Source organism: Lycium ferocissimum, chromosome 1, assembly GCF_029784015.1.
Source record: "Lycium ferocissimum isolate CSIRO_LF1 chromosome 1, AGI_CSIRO_Lferr_CH_V1, whole genome shotgun sequence".
In the NCBI taxonomy this organism is placed as follows: Eukaryota; Viridiplantae; Streptophyta; class Magnoliopsida; order Solanales; family Solanaceae; genus Lycium; species Lycium ferocissimum.
In genome coordinates this window covers 9405493-9420570 of record NC_081342.1, presented here as the reverse complement: position 1 = coordinate 9420570, position 15078 = coordinate 9405493, and the positions used below count along the sequence as shown (strand labels likewise).

At 34.4% G+C, this 15078-nt stretch overlaps 2 protein-coding genes across 4 annotated transcripts in view; one reads left to right on the top strand and one right to left on the bottom strand.

Annotated features, from left to right (window-relative positions):
* Nucleotides 1-639, top strand: part of LOC132046747 (early light-induced protein 1, chloroplastic-like) — a 28039-nt gene extending 27400 nt beyond the window's left edge. Inside the window, exon 3 of the mRNA XM_059437503.1 lies at nucleotides 188-639. Coding sequence (XP_059293486.1) covers nucleotides 188-544 — 357 coding nt within the window. The 3' untranslated portion in view covers nucleotides 545-639. The remainder of the gene's footprint in view (nucleotides 1-187) is intronic.
* Nucleotides 640-1649: 1010 nt separating this feature from the next.
* Nucleotides 1650-11295, bottom strand: LOC132046726 (uncharacterized). 3 transcript variants are annotated; one of them, XM_059437460.1, is made up of 19 exons: nucleotides 10877-11294; nucleotides 8304-8543; nucleotides 7417-7480; nucleotides 7206-7335; nucleotides 6935-7079; nucleotides 6362-6601; nucleotides 6186-6270; nucleotides 5198-5300; nucleotides 4601-4726; nucleotides 4416-4529; nucleotides 3832-3950; nucleotides 3659-3746; nucleotides 3455-3547; nucleotides 3275-3364; nucleotides 3013-3132; nucleotides 2820-2911; nucleotides 2523-2580; nucleotides 2014-2055; nucleotides 1650-1905 (listed from the first exon to the last, which is right to left on the bottom strand). In XM_059437460.1, the coding sequence occupies exons 1-19, from the start codon at nucleotides 11061-11063 to the stop codon at nucleotides 1825-1827; spliced, it is 2217 nt and encodes a 738-aa protein (XP_059293443.1). In that variant the 5' UTR covers nucleotides 11064-11294; the 3' UTR covers nucleotides 1650-1824. The 3 variants fall into 3 exon arrangements, with proteins under 3 accessions (XP_059293443.1, XP_059293452.1, XP_059293461.1); XM_059437469.1 differs by lacking the exon at nucleotides 2014-2055 and having other exon boundaries at nucleotides 10877-11293; XM_059437478.1 differs by lacking the exons at nucleotides 1650-1905; nucleotides 2014-2055; nucleotides 2523-2580; nucleotides 2820-2911 and having other exon boundaries at nucleotides 3117-3182; nucleotides 10877-11295.
* Nucleotides 11296-15078: the final 3783 nt, after the last annotated feature.

Here is a 15078-nt window from a genome sequence, read left to right as displayed (position 1 = left end):
ATTTTTCTGTAATCTACCTAATAAGTGATATGATTGTGTAAATATATTTTGCACAACACCCGCGTAGAAGTTTTAACTCTAAAAAATAAGAAAGAACTCTTATCTAGTGGAAGATGTTGTGTTCTGAACTATTCGTGCATTAATTTAACATTCTTTTTTTCACTCGTGTGTTTATGATATGTAACAGCCAAAGCCAAGCACCAATTTCATCGACGTGTTCTCATTCAGTGGGCCAGCACCTGAGAGGATCAACGGTAGGCTAGCAATGATCGGATTTGTAGCAGCTATGGGTGTAGAACTTGCCAACGGTGCAGATTTATCAGCTCAGTTATCAAGTGGTGGGTTTTCATGGTTTTTGGGAACAAGTGCTTTGCTCACTTTGGCTTCACTTATCCCATTGTTCCAAGGAGTTAGTGCTGAATCAAAATCTGGTGGGATTATGAGTGCTAATGCTGAGATTTGGAATGGAAGATTTGCGATGTTGGGATTAGTTGCTCTAGCTTTTACTGAATATGTTAAAGGAGCTGGCCTCTTCCAAGTCTGAGTATACAAATCGACTAATATAAAGCTAATGTTATTTTTTATGCTTATTTCTGATGTAAACAATATATTAAAATAGCAGACAAATTGATTCACGTATTTGTTGGTCTCTCATATTCGTTTTCTTAACCGTGCTTGTCGGTCTTATCAGTCGAGGAATGTTGATACTTATAAAAGTTCTCAAAATATTTTTTAAAAAAATTGTTTTACATACAAAATTTTCGAAAATCAATTATGATTATTTTTGTGTTTTCACCGTTATGCAGCATAAGAAACAGGGCAGCAACAATTCGCCCGGCCAGGAGGAGAAAAATAGGTGAAGCTTGTATGGGCAGATATCAGTACATCTCTTCTGTTTACCTAATAAAAAATGAATACAAATATAATAATCTCTAACAAAGTACAGTGCGAACTTGGATCTTGGCATGCTGGTAGTAATATTCTAAATGCTCAACCAAAATAAACATTTTAAGGGACGTAAATAGTCCGGAACACATTTGTAATTCAACTACAAGCAACAGATCAAGTGATAATGCTGCTGTGCAGACACGAATTAAAAAGTTATGGTATATTTGGCGAATGGAGAATGGTAGATAGGAGCAGAAAGTCTTTTGCCCTGCTCCAGCGCAGGCACACCTTGTCGATCTGGAGGACCATTTTACAGAAGCACTAGAAGATATAAACGTGCTTTTATGAGAATTTCTTTTCAGTACCAACTGCTGAATCGTGATGAAGCTGCACTTTATGAGGAGCCAACTACACAAGTCATATCTTCATGATGGAATGATCTTCAACTCTCACGTAAAATCTACTCGTCTCAATATCAGTTACTGGTCAGATCATCCAATATGTTCGGCAAAATGCAAAAGAAAATATCATATGCTTACATTTGTCACATATTTACATGCTTACATTTTCACATATTGAAGGGAAAAATATTCTGACTCCAGGGTACTATTGACAACCCCAACTCTTTGATAGTAGTAAAAACTGCGTTCTTCAACAGGCAGTTCATATTGATCACTCGACCAAAAATGTAAGCAGATATCGTAGTTGCATCTTCAAAATTGACAAAAATGGGAGCTGTTTTACTTAATAGAACTATATCATAAGCCTAAACTTGACCAAATACCTTTATTTATTATACTGGTGATACTTCAATTCACTCGGCTGTATGTAAAAGTCCTCTACTCTTAAGCTATGAACAAAAAAGAATAACAAGAATACATATCTATGGATACATGTATGTATATACACAACGTAGTCTTCTGGGATCACAATCCGTCAAACTGGTACCTCTATCTTTAGCTCATTTCCTTTCATGTCACCTTTCTGAAGCTTTTCAGCCGCCTCTTCTACATTATCCTGTTTCAGACACGGAACAATTCAGAGAATGATTTCTCAACTACGATAATCAGACCCTAGTTACCGGTAAAACACACTTAAAAAACTTCAACCCTTCCAGAACCTTACACAAGCATGCTCAACATTTGTGTCAAGTAAATTTGAATGATACTGAAAAGAAACCAAACAAATAATTTCAAAATGCAATCCTGAACAAACCCTCCAGGAGTCATAAAAGGATCCTGAGGAAACATAAAATTTTACAGGGACCGTATATGTGAAATTCCACAACAAGAAGCTTGTGTCGTCATTTGTGGACGTGGGATTTTAATCATGCTGATTGACAGTTTCTAAGAGCAGGAAAGCATACAAGAGTAGGCTTTGGACAGGTAGATTAACAACCACAAACAGAGAGAGAGACTTGGAAATACAAAAGAAAAGGCAACAAACAGAGAAAGTCGGTGCACATAAATCCAGGCCCAACAAACCATATTAATTCAGTCAAAAAATAAACCGTATTAAAGAAAACCTTCTAACTTGGTCAAGAAAATATCCTGACATCCATCAAAATCCCCCAACCCAATCATAGACCACACATAAGATTCGGTCGAATCAAGAACAGAAGCAAGCATACTTACTTGGAGAGGAAGGTCAACTGGGAAAAGATTTATTCTGCTAGGTGAAAAGTTGAGACCGCTGTCGAAAACAAAGAATACAAATGAATTACAGATTGGTGAATCTACATTCAGTACCACAAATAAAATAGGTATAACAGGATGATTCCACTTGTATGGTATAAGGTTCAATTGGCAAATGTTAGATTATTACATGTTCCAAAACGTATCATTGAGAAAAACAAAGATATAAAACTTCGAAAAGCACACGGCATTAAATGATACCTAACAAAGAGCATGTGTTTTACTATAAAAACCAACCTTCGAGACAACACCAGCTGCCACACATATGGAATGAAGAACTCCTCGGGATGGCTCTCTTGTTCATATGTGAAACGCAATTGGGTAAACATCTGGTCCCAACAAAATGTATGTCAGAATGTAATCATCAGATACAATCGATTCATCATATAAGTTGGCATAACTACTAGATGAATTAGCATTCTACTTCTACCTTTAGTCCGTCAACTCTCCAAGCTCGGCAATTAACAATAATCACTTGCAGTACTTTCTCCACAGACCATTCCCCGTCCATCTTTTGGGCATCCATGCGACTGTTGAAGAAGTCCAAAACCTTGAAATAACATCACAAAATCATAATGCCTTCCAGACTACACTACCGAACTGTTCACAATGAGTAGAAAGTAAGTTCCGCTTTCAGGGAACTCCTTTTCAAAAACATATGTACTGCAAAATGCACAAATGAATAGGCGCACCATAAATATGTTGTCAAGCAGTTCATTGAATCGCGGATGACTTTTGAACGGCTGAAAGACTTCCTGCCTATGCATAATTGCATAAACAACCTGCCAGTTTTGGAATGCAATTAATAAAAGCTGCAACAAGCAAATAATTCTCATGAACAAACAAAGATAGAAGATTGAAAGTACTCATACCTCCGGATTCCGCGGCAAGGAATAGGTCAGAATTGCATTTAATATCTCAAGAACAATTCTTAAGAAGTCTGTATATATATGCAGCTCAGCTGCCTGCAAAAATATTTGAAGAACTTCAATGCTAACAAGTACCAATTATGCAAGATGAGAACAATTGATAAAGAGTCAATGATGCTGAAGGACTGAAGGCCAAGCGCGAAATACCATGTCTTCTTGGAGACTATCTACTTCCTTTGATTCACCATTGGGCACATGCATCTTATCATTTTTCATCTCTGCCAATTTGTTGTACCTAATTATAGATCAAGCTCAAAATAACAATCAATCAACCAGAAGACTCTAAACTCACTAGTAGACACAAGGAACAAGAAACTTACTTGCGTGCAAGCATATCAAATAGGCTGACCAAACGTTGCGATGCATAACCACTTAGGCGATGGACATGAGGTGCCATATTTGCTAAAGTTGCAAGGCAATTTGTATGAAGGTAGACATCCTGTTGAATGCATCAGAAAACACATGCTTGAAGTCGGATTTCATGGTTTGATCAACTTCATCATGTAACATCAACAAATTACCAATCACAGGAAAAACTTTATTGGTAAACAGGAGCAACATTAATTATGCACCCCATGCTCAAACAGAAGTCAAGGGTCCATTCCATGTTAGTTGTATTGCCCATTTGCTGTACCCAAATTGCACATTATAGCAATTCAAGTTGATGTATCAGTAGATCACTAAATATACAGCCTCATGACAGTATATTCTGATGAGGATATACATCACAGTTAGACTTTTTCTGTAAAATAGATATATGGTGGAACTTCCAGAAAAATTAGAAGATAAACTTCCCGCCCAAGGAGAAAAAAAAGAGATAAGGAACAGAAGAGTGAGAGAGAGAGAGAGAGAGCACTAAATAGAAAAAGTGCAATAATGAACCAACAGACATTTTATATCATACCCGCAACTTAGATAGATTGTATTTCACTGTCCTCGTCAAAATTATGACCATAAGAGAACCAAGAGAGGTCTGATGAAGAACCCGTTCTTGGTACCATGGAACACTCGGCAGCACCTGCAGAAAGATGTGGAATCAAGATAGTCCATGGCTTACATATCAAAAAGCCAGAGATATTCATTATTTACCAGTTTATGAATGCTGGCGTTAAATGAGGAATCTTGGCTAAGTATAAGAAGGATAATCAGCACCATATATATCTGATTGGATGTCCTCCTTGGTGCATTATACAGTGTTTCGAGCAAAGGCATCAACTGTTGATTTATTCAAAAATAGACTGTAAGATTCTAAGTTGTAACCGAGGGGGAAAACCAAAGTACAAAGTTCAGAGGCAAGAACTTATATTTATCAACGCGAGAAAGTTGGAAAGTGAAATTCTCAAAATGAACAGTTGGAAACTAAATAAGAAAAAAAAAAGAGTGGAAAAATTTCAGTATCTGCTAAATGGATAACCAAGTATCTGCTAATGGATAACTAAGGATCATAGCTCCGATAATTATTGTTAAGACCTCAAATCTATAAATACAGCAACTTGTTGGCAAGCAGTTGCAAGAGATCAATCTACATCTAGCTACATTTTGATAGCTTAATACTCTTCTTATCTATCGTGTCTTCTCTTGAGAACCTTGATTTCCTTACACAGTGATTGGTGGGGTTGATATCCACAAGCAACAGCCATTATTCAGTCAAGAAATAAGAATATAACATAAACCATCACATCTTACCAGTGTATCCAGATCAGTCCGCACCAACACATACTCAAGAAAATCTGAGTTCCCGTGAATGAGTGAATAAAGCAGAAGTACAGAAGTCTCATCAGCCAAGCATCTGGAAACATAGTTACAAGCCCACTCACTCATTACCAACAATTGTATCATCAAAATACACAACACATACTCTGTGCTATCAGATCATAATGTGGAAGTAGGCAAAATGCAAGTTTTAACACGGACAAATTTGCAACAAAGAGGGCTGATCATTTGTACTAGACGCCCTTCTGTGAAGAGAAGCCAGAAGACACAAATCTTCTTTTTGCATTGAGAAATTACTGCACAATTATGGGACATGTTTTTCAACATTTTGGGTTTAAAGTGGATAATGCCAACAGCCACATAGGAGCTTTTACAAGGTTGGCAAAAAAGAGGTCTGAGGGGTATACATTCCAGAGTTTGGAATGCAACATCTGCGACAATTTGGTGGATAATATGAAAGAGAAGAAACTCAAGAATTTTTTAAAACAAGAAGGACAATGTATCTAGTCTTATGTAATTGTATTTCTTTCCTTATGTTTTGGACCAGCATGGCAGATGTATATGATTGTTACAATGTAAAGGTCATTATCGACTTTATTAGTTCTCTAAATAATCTGTGAGACTATTTTTGTGCTACTCAATTGTTCATACCAGCATACCCTTTATGCTGAAAAATTTATAAAAATTCACCTTACTTATCCGGGGAAAAAAAAAAAAAAAAAAAAAAAGATCATAATGTGGAAGTAGTTTTAAGGGTATTTCACTATGAACAGACCAAAAGCCAAACAACAAGACACCTTCTCTACCACGGGGATGGAAAAGGTCACAAATAAACTCCTCATGCGTAGCCAATTTTCATAACAAATAAGGAGATACTATATATATATATTTTTTTTTTTTTTTTTTTTGAGAACATTTAGTTTTCACTGTAGATCAACAAGTGAGATAGATTAACACTTACATGCCAAGGGTATCGAAAAGAGAAGCAAAGGATAATCTCACAACCGGACCGCTAGGTGCATTCCCTTCAACATCAACACGATCAACTGCTTGAGAGAACACAAAGAAGCTTAGAATCATGAACAAAATTCATGAAGTAGCAAAAGGGACACCAGGATGAAAAAAAATCATTCTAACATTCAATATCCCGAGCATTCTCAAGGGCCTTGCAGTAAGGATTCTCAAAGATCGATTCTTCCTTTGGTAGCAAATCTGGACTGCTGTAATCTAATTTATCTTTCACGTGGTCCACCCCAAGACTCTTGCGGTAATGAACAAGGATGAGCAAAATATTAAGACTGTTGTCTGCCAATGGGCTTCTGAAAGCTTCATTACTTGAACTGGCAAAGAAATTCAATGGCAGTAGCACGAGATTTGCTGCAAGTCAATGGAAAAGGCAGAAGTACCAATGAGAATAATAGAACAGCACAGTGACTAAACAAGAGGCAAAATAAGTGAATAAATTGGGAATGGAGGGATTCAATAATTCTAGGATCACCTTTTGACAACGAAGTGCTGCATACATGAGCAAAGGAACAAGGATAAATTTTTATGGAATGGATATTTGGAGATGCGGCAATACATAGCTATACACTAGAAAAAAGGAAGAGACAGAGTGTGTGTGTGTAAGCCGGGGGGGGGGGGTTGTGTGTGTGTGTGTGTGGGGGGGGGGGGGGGGGGGGGTTGATGCAATAAATCACTTCATCCTACCTGCAACAGAGCTAACTCTTTGTAGAACTCCAGGCTGATATCCTTCCGAAAATATATAATAAGATGAAGCCTTCAAAGGGAAACGTGGCCGTGTGATATAGTTAAGAAGCAGCTTACGAATAGCCAGATTGACCAAAGAAGTTGGCTGCAGACAAAAATACATTCAGAAGCGGCTCATGACTTGCCAAGGAATTTGGCAGCAAATACAAAGGAAAATTGATAAAATTCCAATAGTTATAAGAGATATCTACTGAGAGAAACAGATGATGACCTGAGCCATTGCTGCATCAAAGAAAGGATGAATATCATCGGCTCCAAGTGATGGCCCAGAAAGAAGCTGAGTTGATAATGAGATGAGCATGAAATTAAGCAACTCATAGTGTAGAAGATATGTATCCAAGCTGTCAGAAGAAACACACAGTATTAGGCAAACAACTGGCAAGCTATGTGATAAGATATGTATTGCAAAGAGCTCAACGTACCTTACATCTACCCTGCCAAGAAAATTAAGCACACTATTCACAACAAGATGCTCAATACTCTGTTCTGTAAAAGAAAATGAAAGAGGTAATGGCGGTAAGAGTTAGGAAGTAATGGACTTGGACTCCCAGACGGAGCTGAATATAAAGTTAAAGATTAAGTGAGAAGTTTAAACAACATAGATTTCCAAATGTTGTGGACCCAATCAGGACAAATCTTTAAAAGAATAACTTATGAAAGCTATCCCACAGATATAAGCTCTATAAGAGATACGAGTTAGAATCTAAAAGAATCCGTCGGTCATTACAAAGCTATGGCTCAATTTCAACTTGTGAAAGCTATCTCACTGAAATCAGCTATACAAGAGATGTGAGTTAGAATCTCACAAGAATCATTTGGTCATTAGTCATTACAAATGATTACTCAATTTCATCCATAAATAACAGGAAATTTCTTAATTTACCGTAATGTTTGTCCAGAAGTGATTGTAATAACTTATTTTGAAACAGAAGTGATTGTAGTATGATCAGAGACAACCAATCAAGTTTCTCATAAATTAGACTACACACTGTCTTGAACTATGAAATGATGTTGAGAAGCAAGGACACAGTTAGATCTACCTTATAAAATAAAATAAAAAGGGAATCCACAATTAGATCTTCGAACAAATAACATATACATTCACTTTGTTTCAGTCATAGTGGTTGAAACAGAGCAGTGATCACGTAAATGCTACGCACTCCAATCGCCCTCCCCACACAAAAGAAAAAAAGAAGAAGATTTATTTAAAAGAGAGAACAAAATTGTAAAATGAAATAGGAATATAAATAAGAAAATCAGAAAAGTCCCACTAAACAAAAATGAATAAACCATGTTGTAAATGCATTACCTTTTGGGACATTACTTGGAATTTCCTCACTCTCATTCAGAGACATGTACAGATCTTCAAAGTTGTCAGTTTTGGCATTCTCAATGAGGTGCTTCAGAAAAACAGATGAGACGTACACTGCATTGAGAGCTTTCACATAAGCTGATGAAGATGCATCGGACGTAGAAACACACTCTTGCAAGCACCAAGACAGGTGAATTAAAATTTTGGCAAGATGCCTGGTGTAACAGTTGTTCTGAGCTGCAATAAACAACAGATCGTATTAGAAGATCATACCAGTGGGCTCATCATATCCCCAAAAGAAAAAAAAAAAAGGATGGAATAAACGTCAAAAATAAATTATTCCCATTCATGAGGTTCTAGAAAAATTAAACAGGGAAGTTACAGAAAGAAAAGATACAATAGGATGGTCAGATAAAGAGTTTATATGGATAGGGCCAATTGCCTGTTGACATGACATAAAAGAAGTAAGAGCAACATCTTGCAACCACTGCAGCTATGTCGTTATAACTAATAATTATATATCAGTAAGAAAATACTTGCAACCCAACATACATAGCACGAGGCTTAGAAACATGAGAAGTAGAACGAGTACCATGTTTCACCGTATGCTTTACCTAATTCTTTCATGATTGCATCACTTTATCAGAAACAAACATCTTAGCCTTAAATCATGTTACATGGAAATTAGTACTAAGTTCAATTTTTCCCCAAAGCAGCCCTCCGCATAATAATGAAGCAGAAGAATGCATAAAAGAGAGTACAATTTTACTTACACAACATTCGCAGGAAGTTAACACTCTCCATAACTTGAGACCCAAGTAGCATTACCTAATTTTCGCACTACTCTTCAATAAGAAAAAGATTTATCAACTTAAATAATTAAGCAATTTGCATGAATCTACTCAAAATTTCCGGAGTAGAAGTTCTTGTTTCATTAAATAACTCCAGGGGAAAAAATTATGGGAAGCGCAAATGGACCAAAATCTCGGAACAGACAGACTATTGTGTTTAAAAAGCTCTACAAGATCAACTGAGGGGATCAACTCTTTTTTTTTTTTTTAAAAGAACTAAGGGGATCAATTGAATAGAACATTTTTCTTTTGACATCTGCCGTTGTGACTCTAGTTTTATGATTGGGAGACAACTAGGCTAGTTTCGACATTAAATAGAGTATGCAGGAGCACAAGAATACTCGGTGTAGAGCTCCACCAACTTGCAAATTTGATGGATGGCTTCAGACTTAACTGCCAAAACAAGTAGTATAGACACTAAACCTTTGCCAAATCGTTAAAAGGAGCCAACTACCACACACCAGATAGTCTGCAAAAATCACATTTCTGTATGAGCCATATTTACTCATTTTATTCTAAATCTGTACCATTTTTTTGAAAGAATGTTTTTTCAATCTGCACTTTGGAACACAAAACCATAACATTCAGCTAACAAGACAAATGAGAAGTCGGGCGAATTTGAAAAACAGTGGTATGAATCACATGTACACTGATTTTTCTCCTTTCCCATTTCTATTGGTTTAGGTATTCTCAAACCTGACAAAGTACCTCAACAACTGTGACAGCCACAATTCACTAGCTCAATTTCCCCAATCTACATACAATGTGCCTTATTAACTAGCAGACTACCACGGAAGCTGCAGAACAACTCAACCTAACATGTGAATATTCTAGTATCTTCTTGAGATAATGGTCAAAATACACCTAAAGTATCACTTTTTTGCGTTTCTACCTGAACTATCAGGTGTTTGCATTTCCTAACTACGTTTCCTATCTGAACTATCACCAACTATTCATCAAAACACACCTCGACTAGTATCTGAAGGTGTGTGGCGTACATTCTTTTTTGTCTAAAATGGTGCCAAATGGCACTCTACGCGGATAATTAAAGGATTAATTGGAAAAATAAATTAAAAACATTACTTCCTCCGTCCCAATTTATGTTATATAGTTTGACTAGGCATAGAGTTTAAGAAAGAAATGAAGACTTTTGAAACTTAGTGATCTAAAACAAGTCATAAATATTTGTGTGAGGTAAAAGGGAAAGTTTTAAGTTAAATTATTTCTCAATATATAAATGTATCATTCTTTTTGGAACAGACTAAAAGGGAAAGTGTATCACATAAATAGGGAGAGAGGGAGTAAAAGATAATGGTCAAAAAAACACCTGAAGTTTTTGACCATTATCTCTGTCTTCTAATCATCAACTAGAATAATCAATAACAGTTTCTACACCACATTTCAGATACGACCTAACTTTACAATTTAACTACATAACTTTTTTCTTTTCTTCAACAAAACTCGATTAATAATCAAGGAAATGAACAATTTAAGTATCTTCTAATCATCAACTAGAATAATCAATAACAGTTTCTACACAACTTTTCATAAACTCGTCGACACCAATTAACAGAACCTAACATATGCGAGCTAAATTTACAATTTGACTACATAACTAACAAAACTCCACAAATAATCAAGGAAATGAACAATTTAAGATATAACAAAAACGCGTGTAAAGTAAAAAAAAAAAAAAAAAATAGAGATAGTTAGGTTTACCAAAGTGGAAGCAAGCTTGTTGAACACGATGAGAAGACCAATGAAGATTAAGAGGAAGTTCTAGAAGCTTCTGCCAGTAATCAGAAGCAACTGGAAACGATTTCTCTCCTATAAATGCTCCTATTAAATACTCCGCCGTTTCATGTGGCCGTGCCGCACCACCGTGCGTTGACGGTACTCCCCCCATTCAACACTACTACAATTAAACGGTAACGGCGTTATATATTATCGAGAATCTTCTAGAATGTTCTAGTAGGACCTTCAGGAAGTGCGAATTTAGGAGATCGTAGAGAGAGTATTATAGAGAGGTTTTTTGAATGGCATTTTGCGATGAGAAATTTGTTGGAGGTGTGGATCTGAGAGTGGCTTACGAAGGAAGGAGAGAGACAATAATGAGGACTTTTCATAGCAATCTCTTTCGTTTTATTATTCTTATTAGTTGGATGAAGAAAAAAAACTTGAAATTTCACCTGATTTTACAAAATTGCCCTCCACATTTCTTTAATCGATCAAAAATAATTTAGATATACCCTTCATTATAATTTCGATCTAAATATACCCCTCCTATTGTACTTTGACACAAATTTGCCTTTAATTTAACGGAGACACACGTGTCAAGCTCAAAATCTAATGACCCACTTTCCATTTTAAGTATCCAATTTCTTTAGAAACCTACCTGTTAACTCAATCAGATCCATTCTCTCCCCCAAATTTGTGTTAAAGTATAATGGGAGGGGTATGTTTGGATCGAATGTATAATTGAAGGGGCATAATTAGAACTAAAGTGTAATAAGGGTGTATTTAAACTATTGTTGATATTACAGGGGTATATATTTGACCCTTTACCGTTCTTTAATTTTGATAGTATTTTTCATTCAATGAATTTGTGTTTGAGAGACTTTCTTTCACAAGGGAAAAGGTTTTGGAATGTTAATTTTTGTCAACATTAACTGAACTTAGTTAAATGACACTGAGCCTATAAATCATTGTGTCATGAGTTTAAATTATTTAATTTTTTCTCTTGTCTAGAAAAAACATGATGATACGAGGAGGAATAATGGATTAAAAATAAGTTGTAAAGCTTCTAGTTTTCAAATTTAATTATAACCCATTGTATTTAAGCCTAAATAAGAAAATATTTCCAAAATTAACAAGAAAATGCCATTATAGTTTTATTTTAATGTTTAATGTGGGAGAATATTGATTGATATTAAATATCTAGTTGCAAAAACTCATTTAGCATGAAATTTTAATATTGGTAATAAATATAGATTAATCATGTTTGATCGCACGTGTTGTCATTTAGATTTTACGAAAATAGAAAGTCAAACGCAAAACTTTAATTTGTCTAAAGATAAATATGAAAATCTGTACCAAAGATTTTACAATAACTTTTAGTTATATAACTTTCTTCGCATATATTCTCATTATTTTGGTGTATTCACTTCTCAAATGAATAAAAAGAAGGTATTGATGGATAAGATTTGTTAAGTCAATTTCAAACTCAAGTTAAAATTTGCTATATAAATTTTCATTGACCTTTATCGCTCCATGCCAAACTCATTATCATGTCGCGTTTTTTTTTTTTTTTTTTTGAAATATACAATTATCGGTACAAAACCATGCAATCAAATTGAAAATCTACATAAAGTAATTAAACAACATATGTTCCTTCCCCTTTGCCCCCTTTTGAATTCAAATAACTTTGAGTGTTTAACAATGAATCTAAACAAAACCTGCCAAGACAAAATCATTAAACTTTCTTCTTTGTTTAAAAACATGCATACTTTTGTAACTTGACACTATCTACTTATAATTAAAATTTGCATCCAGCATTACTAATGCATTTCCCCCTTCAAACATCCCAACGCAAGCAAATTCTTTTAATCTAGTTTATTTCTCATTTGATTAACTTTACATTTTTCTTGTTTCCTTAAAATTATCAATATTTCCTTTTAGATAATAAACAACATTTTGTGCCTTTCCCTTTCTAAATAAAACATAATTTAATAATTGACTTGGCTAATAACTTTCATATTAAGGCTCATCTTTAATTTTAAAGTCAATAGATGAAAGTACTACTATTTACTAAACCTAAATATATTTAATTTCAATTTTAGCACCACCTTAAAAGCAGTAGTACCGTATCTTATACTTCCTTTGCCCATAGTTGGTTCTAAGAAATGAGATTGATTTTGATGGTTTTTGACAAATTAAAGGACTTCAGTAAGACAAAAGAAAAGGACAAATGAAAGGGCTAATTGGTCAATGCAATTAAGTAGGTGGAGTTTCACTATGAGTTATATAGAAGAATTTGTGGGTTTTGTTGTCAGTTATAGGTTTGTAGCTGGTTTTAAATTTCGTCGGCGTGGTAGTCCACGTGGCTATATATGAGCTTATTCATAGACTTGATGAGATCAATTGTTGGTTGTATTATATATATTCCAAAGTTAAAAGATACGTTATTTTTTTATTTATTTTACTTATTTTTCAAAATAATCAATTGAAACATTTATGATTTTTTTCGCGTGTGTAAAAGCCTGCATACACTTAACCGTGTCATTTTAATTAGGGTTTCAATATTCTCATATCGTGCTCTAGACCTTTGAAAACAAATGCAAATGTGCCCTTGACTTTGGCATAATTCATTTAGGTAAAAATTTGTCTACCTTCAATATTTATACTAAATGAATGTATTTTATCATGATTAATTAATAAATAAAATAAAATACATTTAGATTAATTATGATTACGTGATTAAAAAAAATTATATTACTAATATTCGTGCCATGGATTTCACACATGTCATGTTACGGGTTCCATATATATAATTTCTAGTGTAATTTCTCCATAGTGAATAAATTTTTGCTATTACTAATATTTGTGTCATGGATTTCACCTTGAAAACTCATAACTCACACATTTTTACTTACTGAGAGTTCCATATATATAATTTCTAGAACTAAATCGCACTTCATTATTTGTTTTTCTATATCAAATTTTCGATTTTGAAAAGTTATGCTAAAAGCACCATAAATCACAATTTTTATATCAAAAAAACAGTTTTTTAAGATGTCCTCAAAAAATCAGCAAATAGCAATATAATATGAAGATTCAAATTGAGGTTGCTAATATGTGATTCCTTGTTATAATGAATTAATATTGTTTTAACTTTCTATTTTAAACTTTCGCTCATTGATTTATGAAGCTCGAAGTGGATTCTCATTTTTAACCTAAACTTTAATGACACTCAAGCTTCATCCTTTCACCAATTGGTCAAATGGAGTCAGTTCCTATGAGTCTCTACACCGACGGGGAAAATAAAACATTTTATTTTTAAAGTTAATTTATTTTTTATTTTTATATATTACTAATATTAGAGACCAATGCCAGACACGTTATGTTATACTGTAGACCAGTGCCAAACTTGAATAAGAATATGCTTTCTTCATTAACCACTTGTTATTTGAACTACTTTGATTGTGATATTATTTCATAATCCGACAGGTGAAATTTAAAACACTTTAACCAAAAAAAGAAATTTCAAACACGCTCCTCAATTGAAATTTATAAAACTTGAGCGAGGTAACAAATTAAAGAGATCAAATAACTGATGAATTCACAAAGTTCCGTGCCAAGTTTTAAAATATCGACCATTCATATACGATACTTTAGTTTATATTTCCACAAAGGTAGCTTCCTAATTAATTAAGTTTTGATCCAAAATTATAAAGACAGAGATGACGCATCTAATTATTCGTAATGCACTGGGTCTTTGCTACCAACCGTTAACTAGTATTTGTTATCAAATTAACCCAATAGGAACGAACTATGATTCGATTTTAAAAAAAATAAAAACTCCAATCTTAAGTATATTCAAAGACGTGCAAATACACATGGTATGTTGAATTTGCCCTTAGATTTTGTTTGAACCTTAGCACTTAACTTGAGTTTACTCTCCTCGGTAATATGTACGCATCTGTAAAATTTTTGAGGGATTTGACCCCAAATATCTCAACTTCATATACTAAAATCCTTTATCCTTCTGTTTACCTAGGACTAGAAAAACAGATATCAAGTTGCAGTTTATTTTCACATTTTGTTTTCGATTCTTTTCAAGTGAAACATGAAAAGATATTCGTTGACAATTTTTTGAAATTTGAAACCGTCTACTGAACATGTCTCCATCCGAATGGCCCATC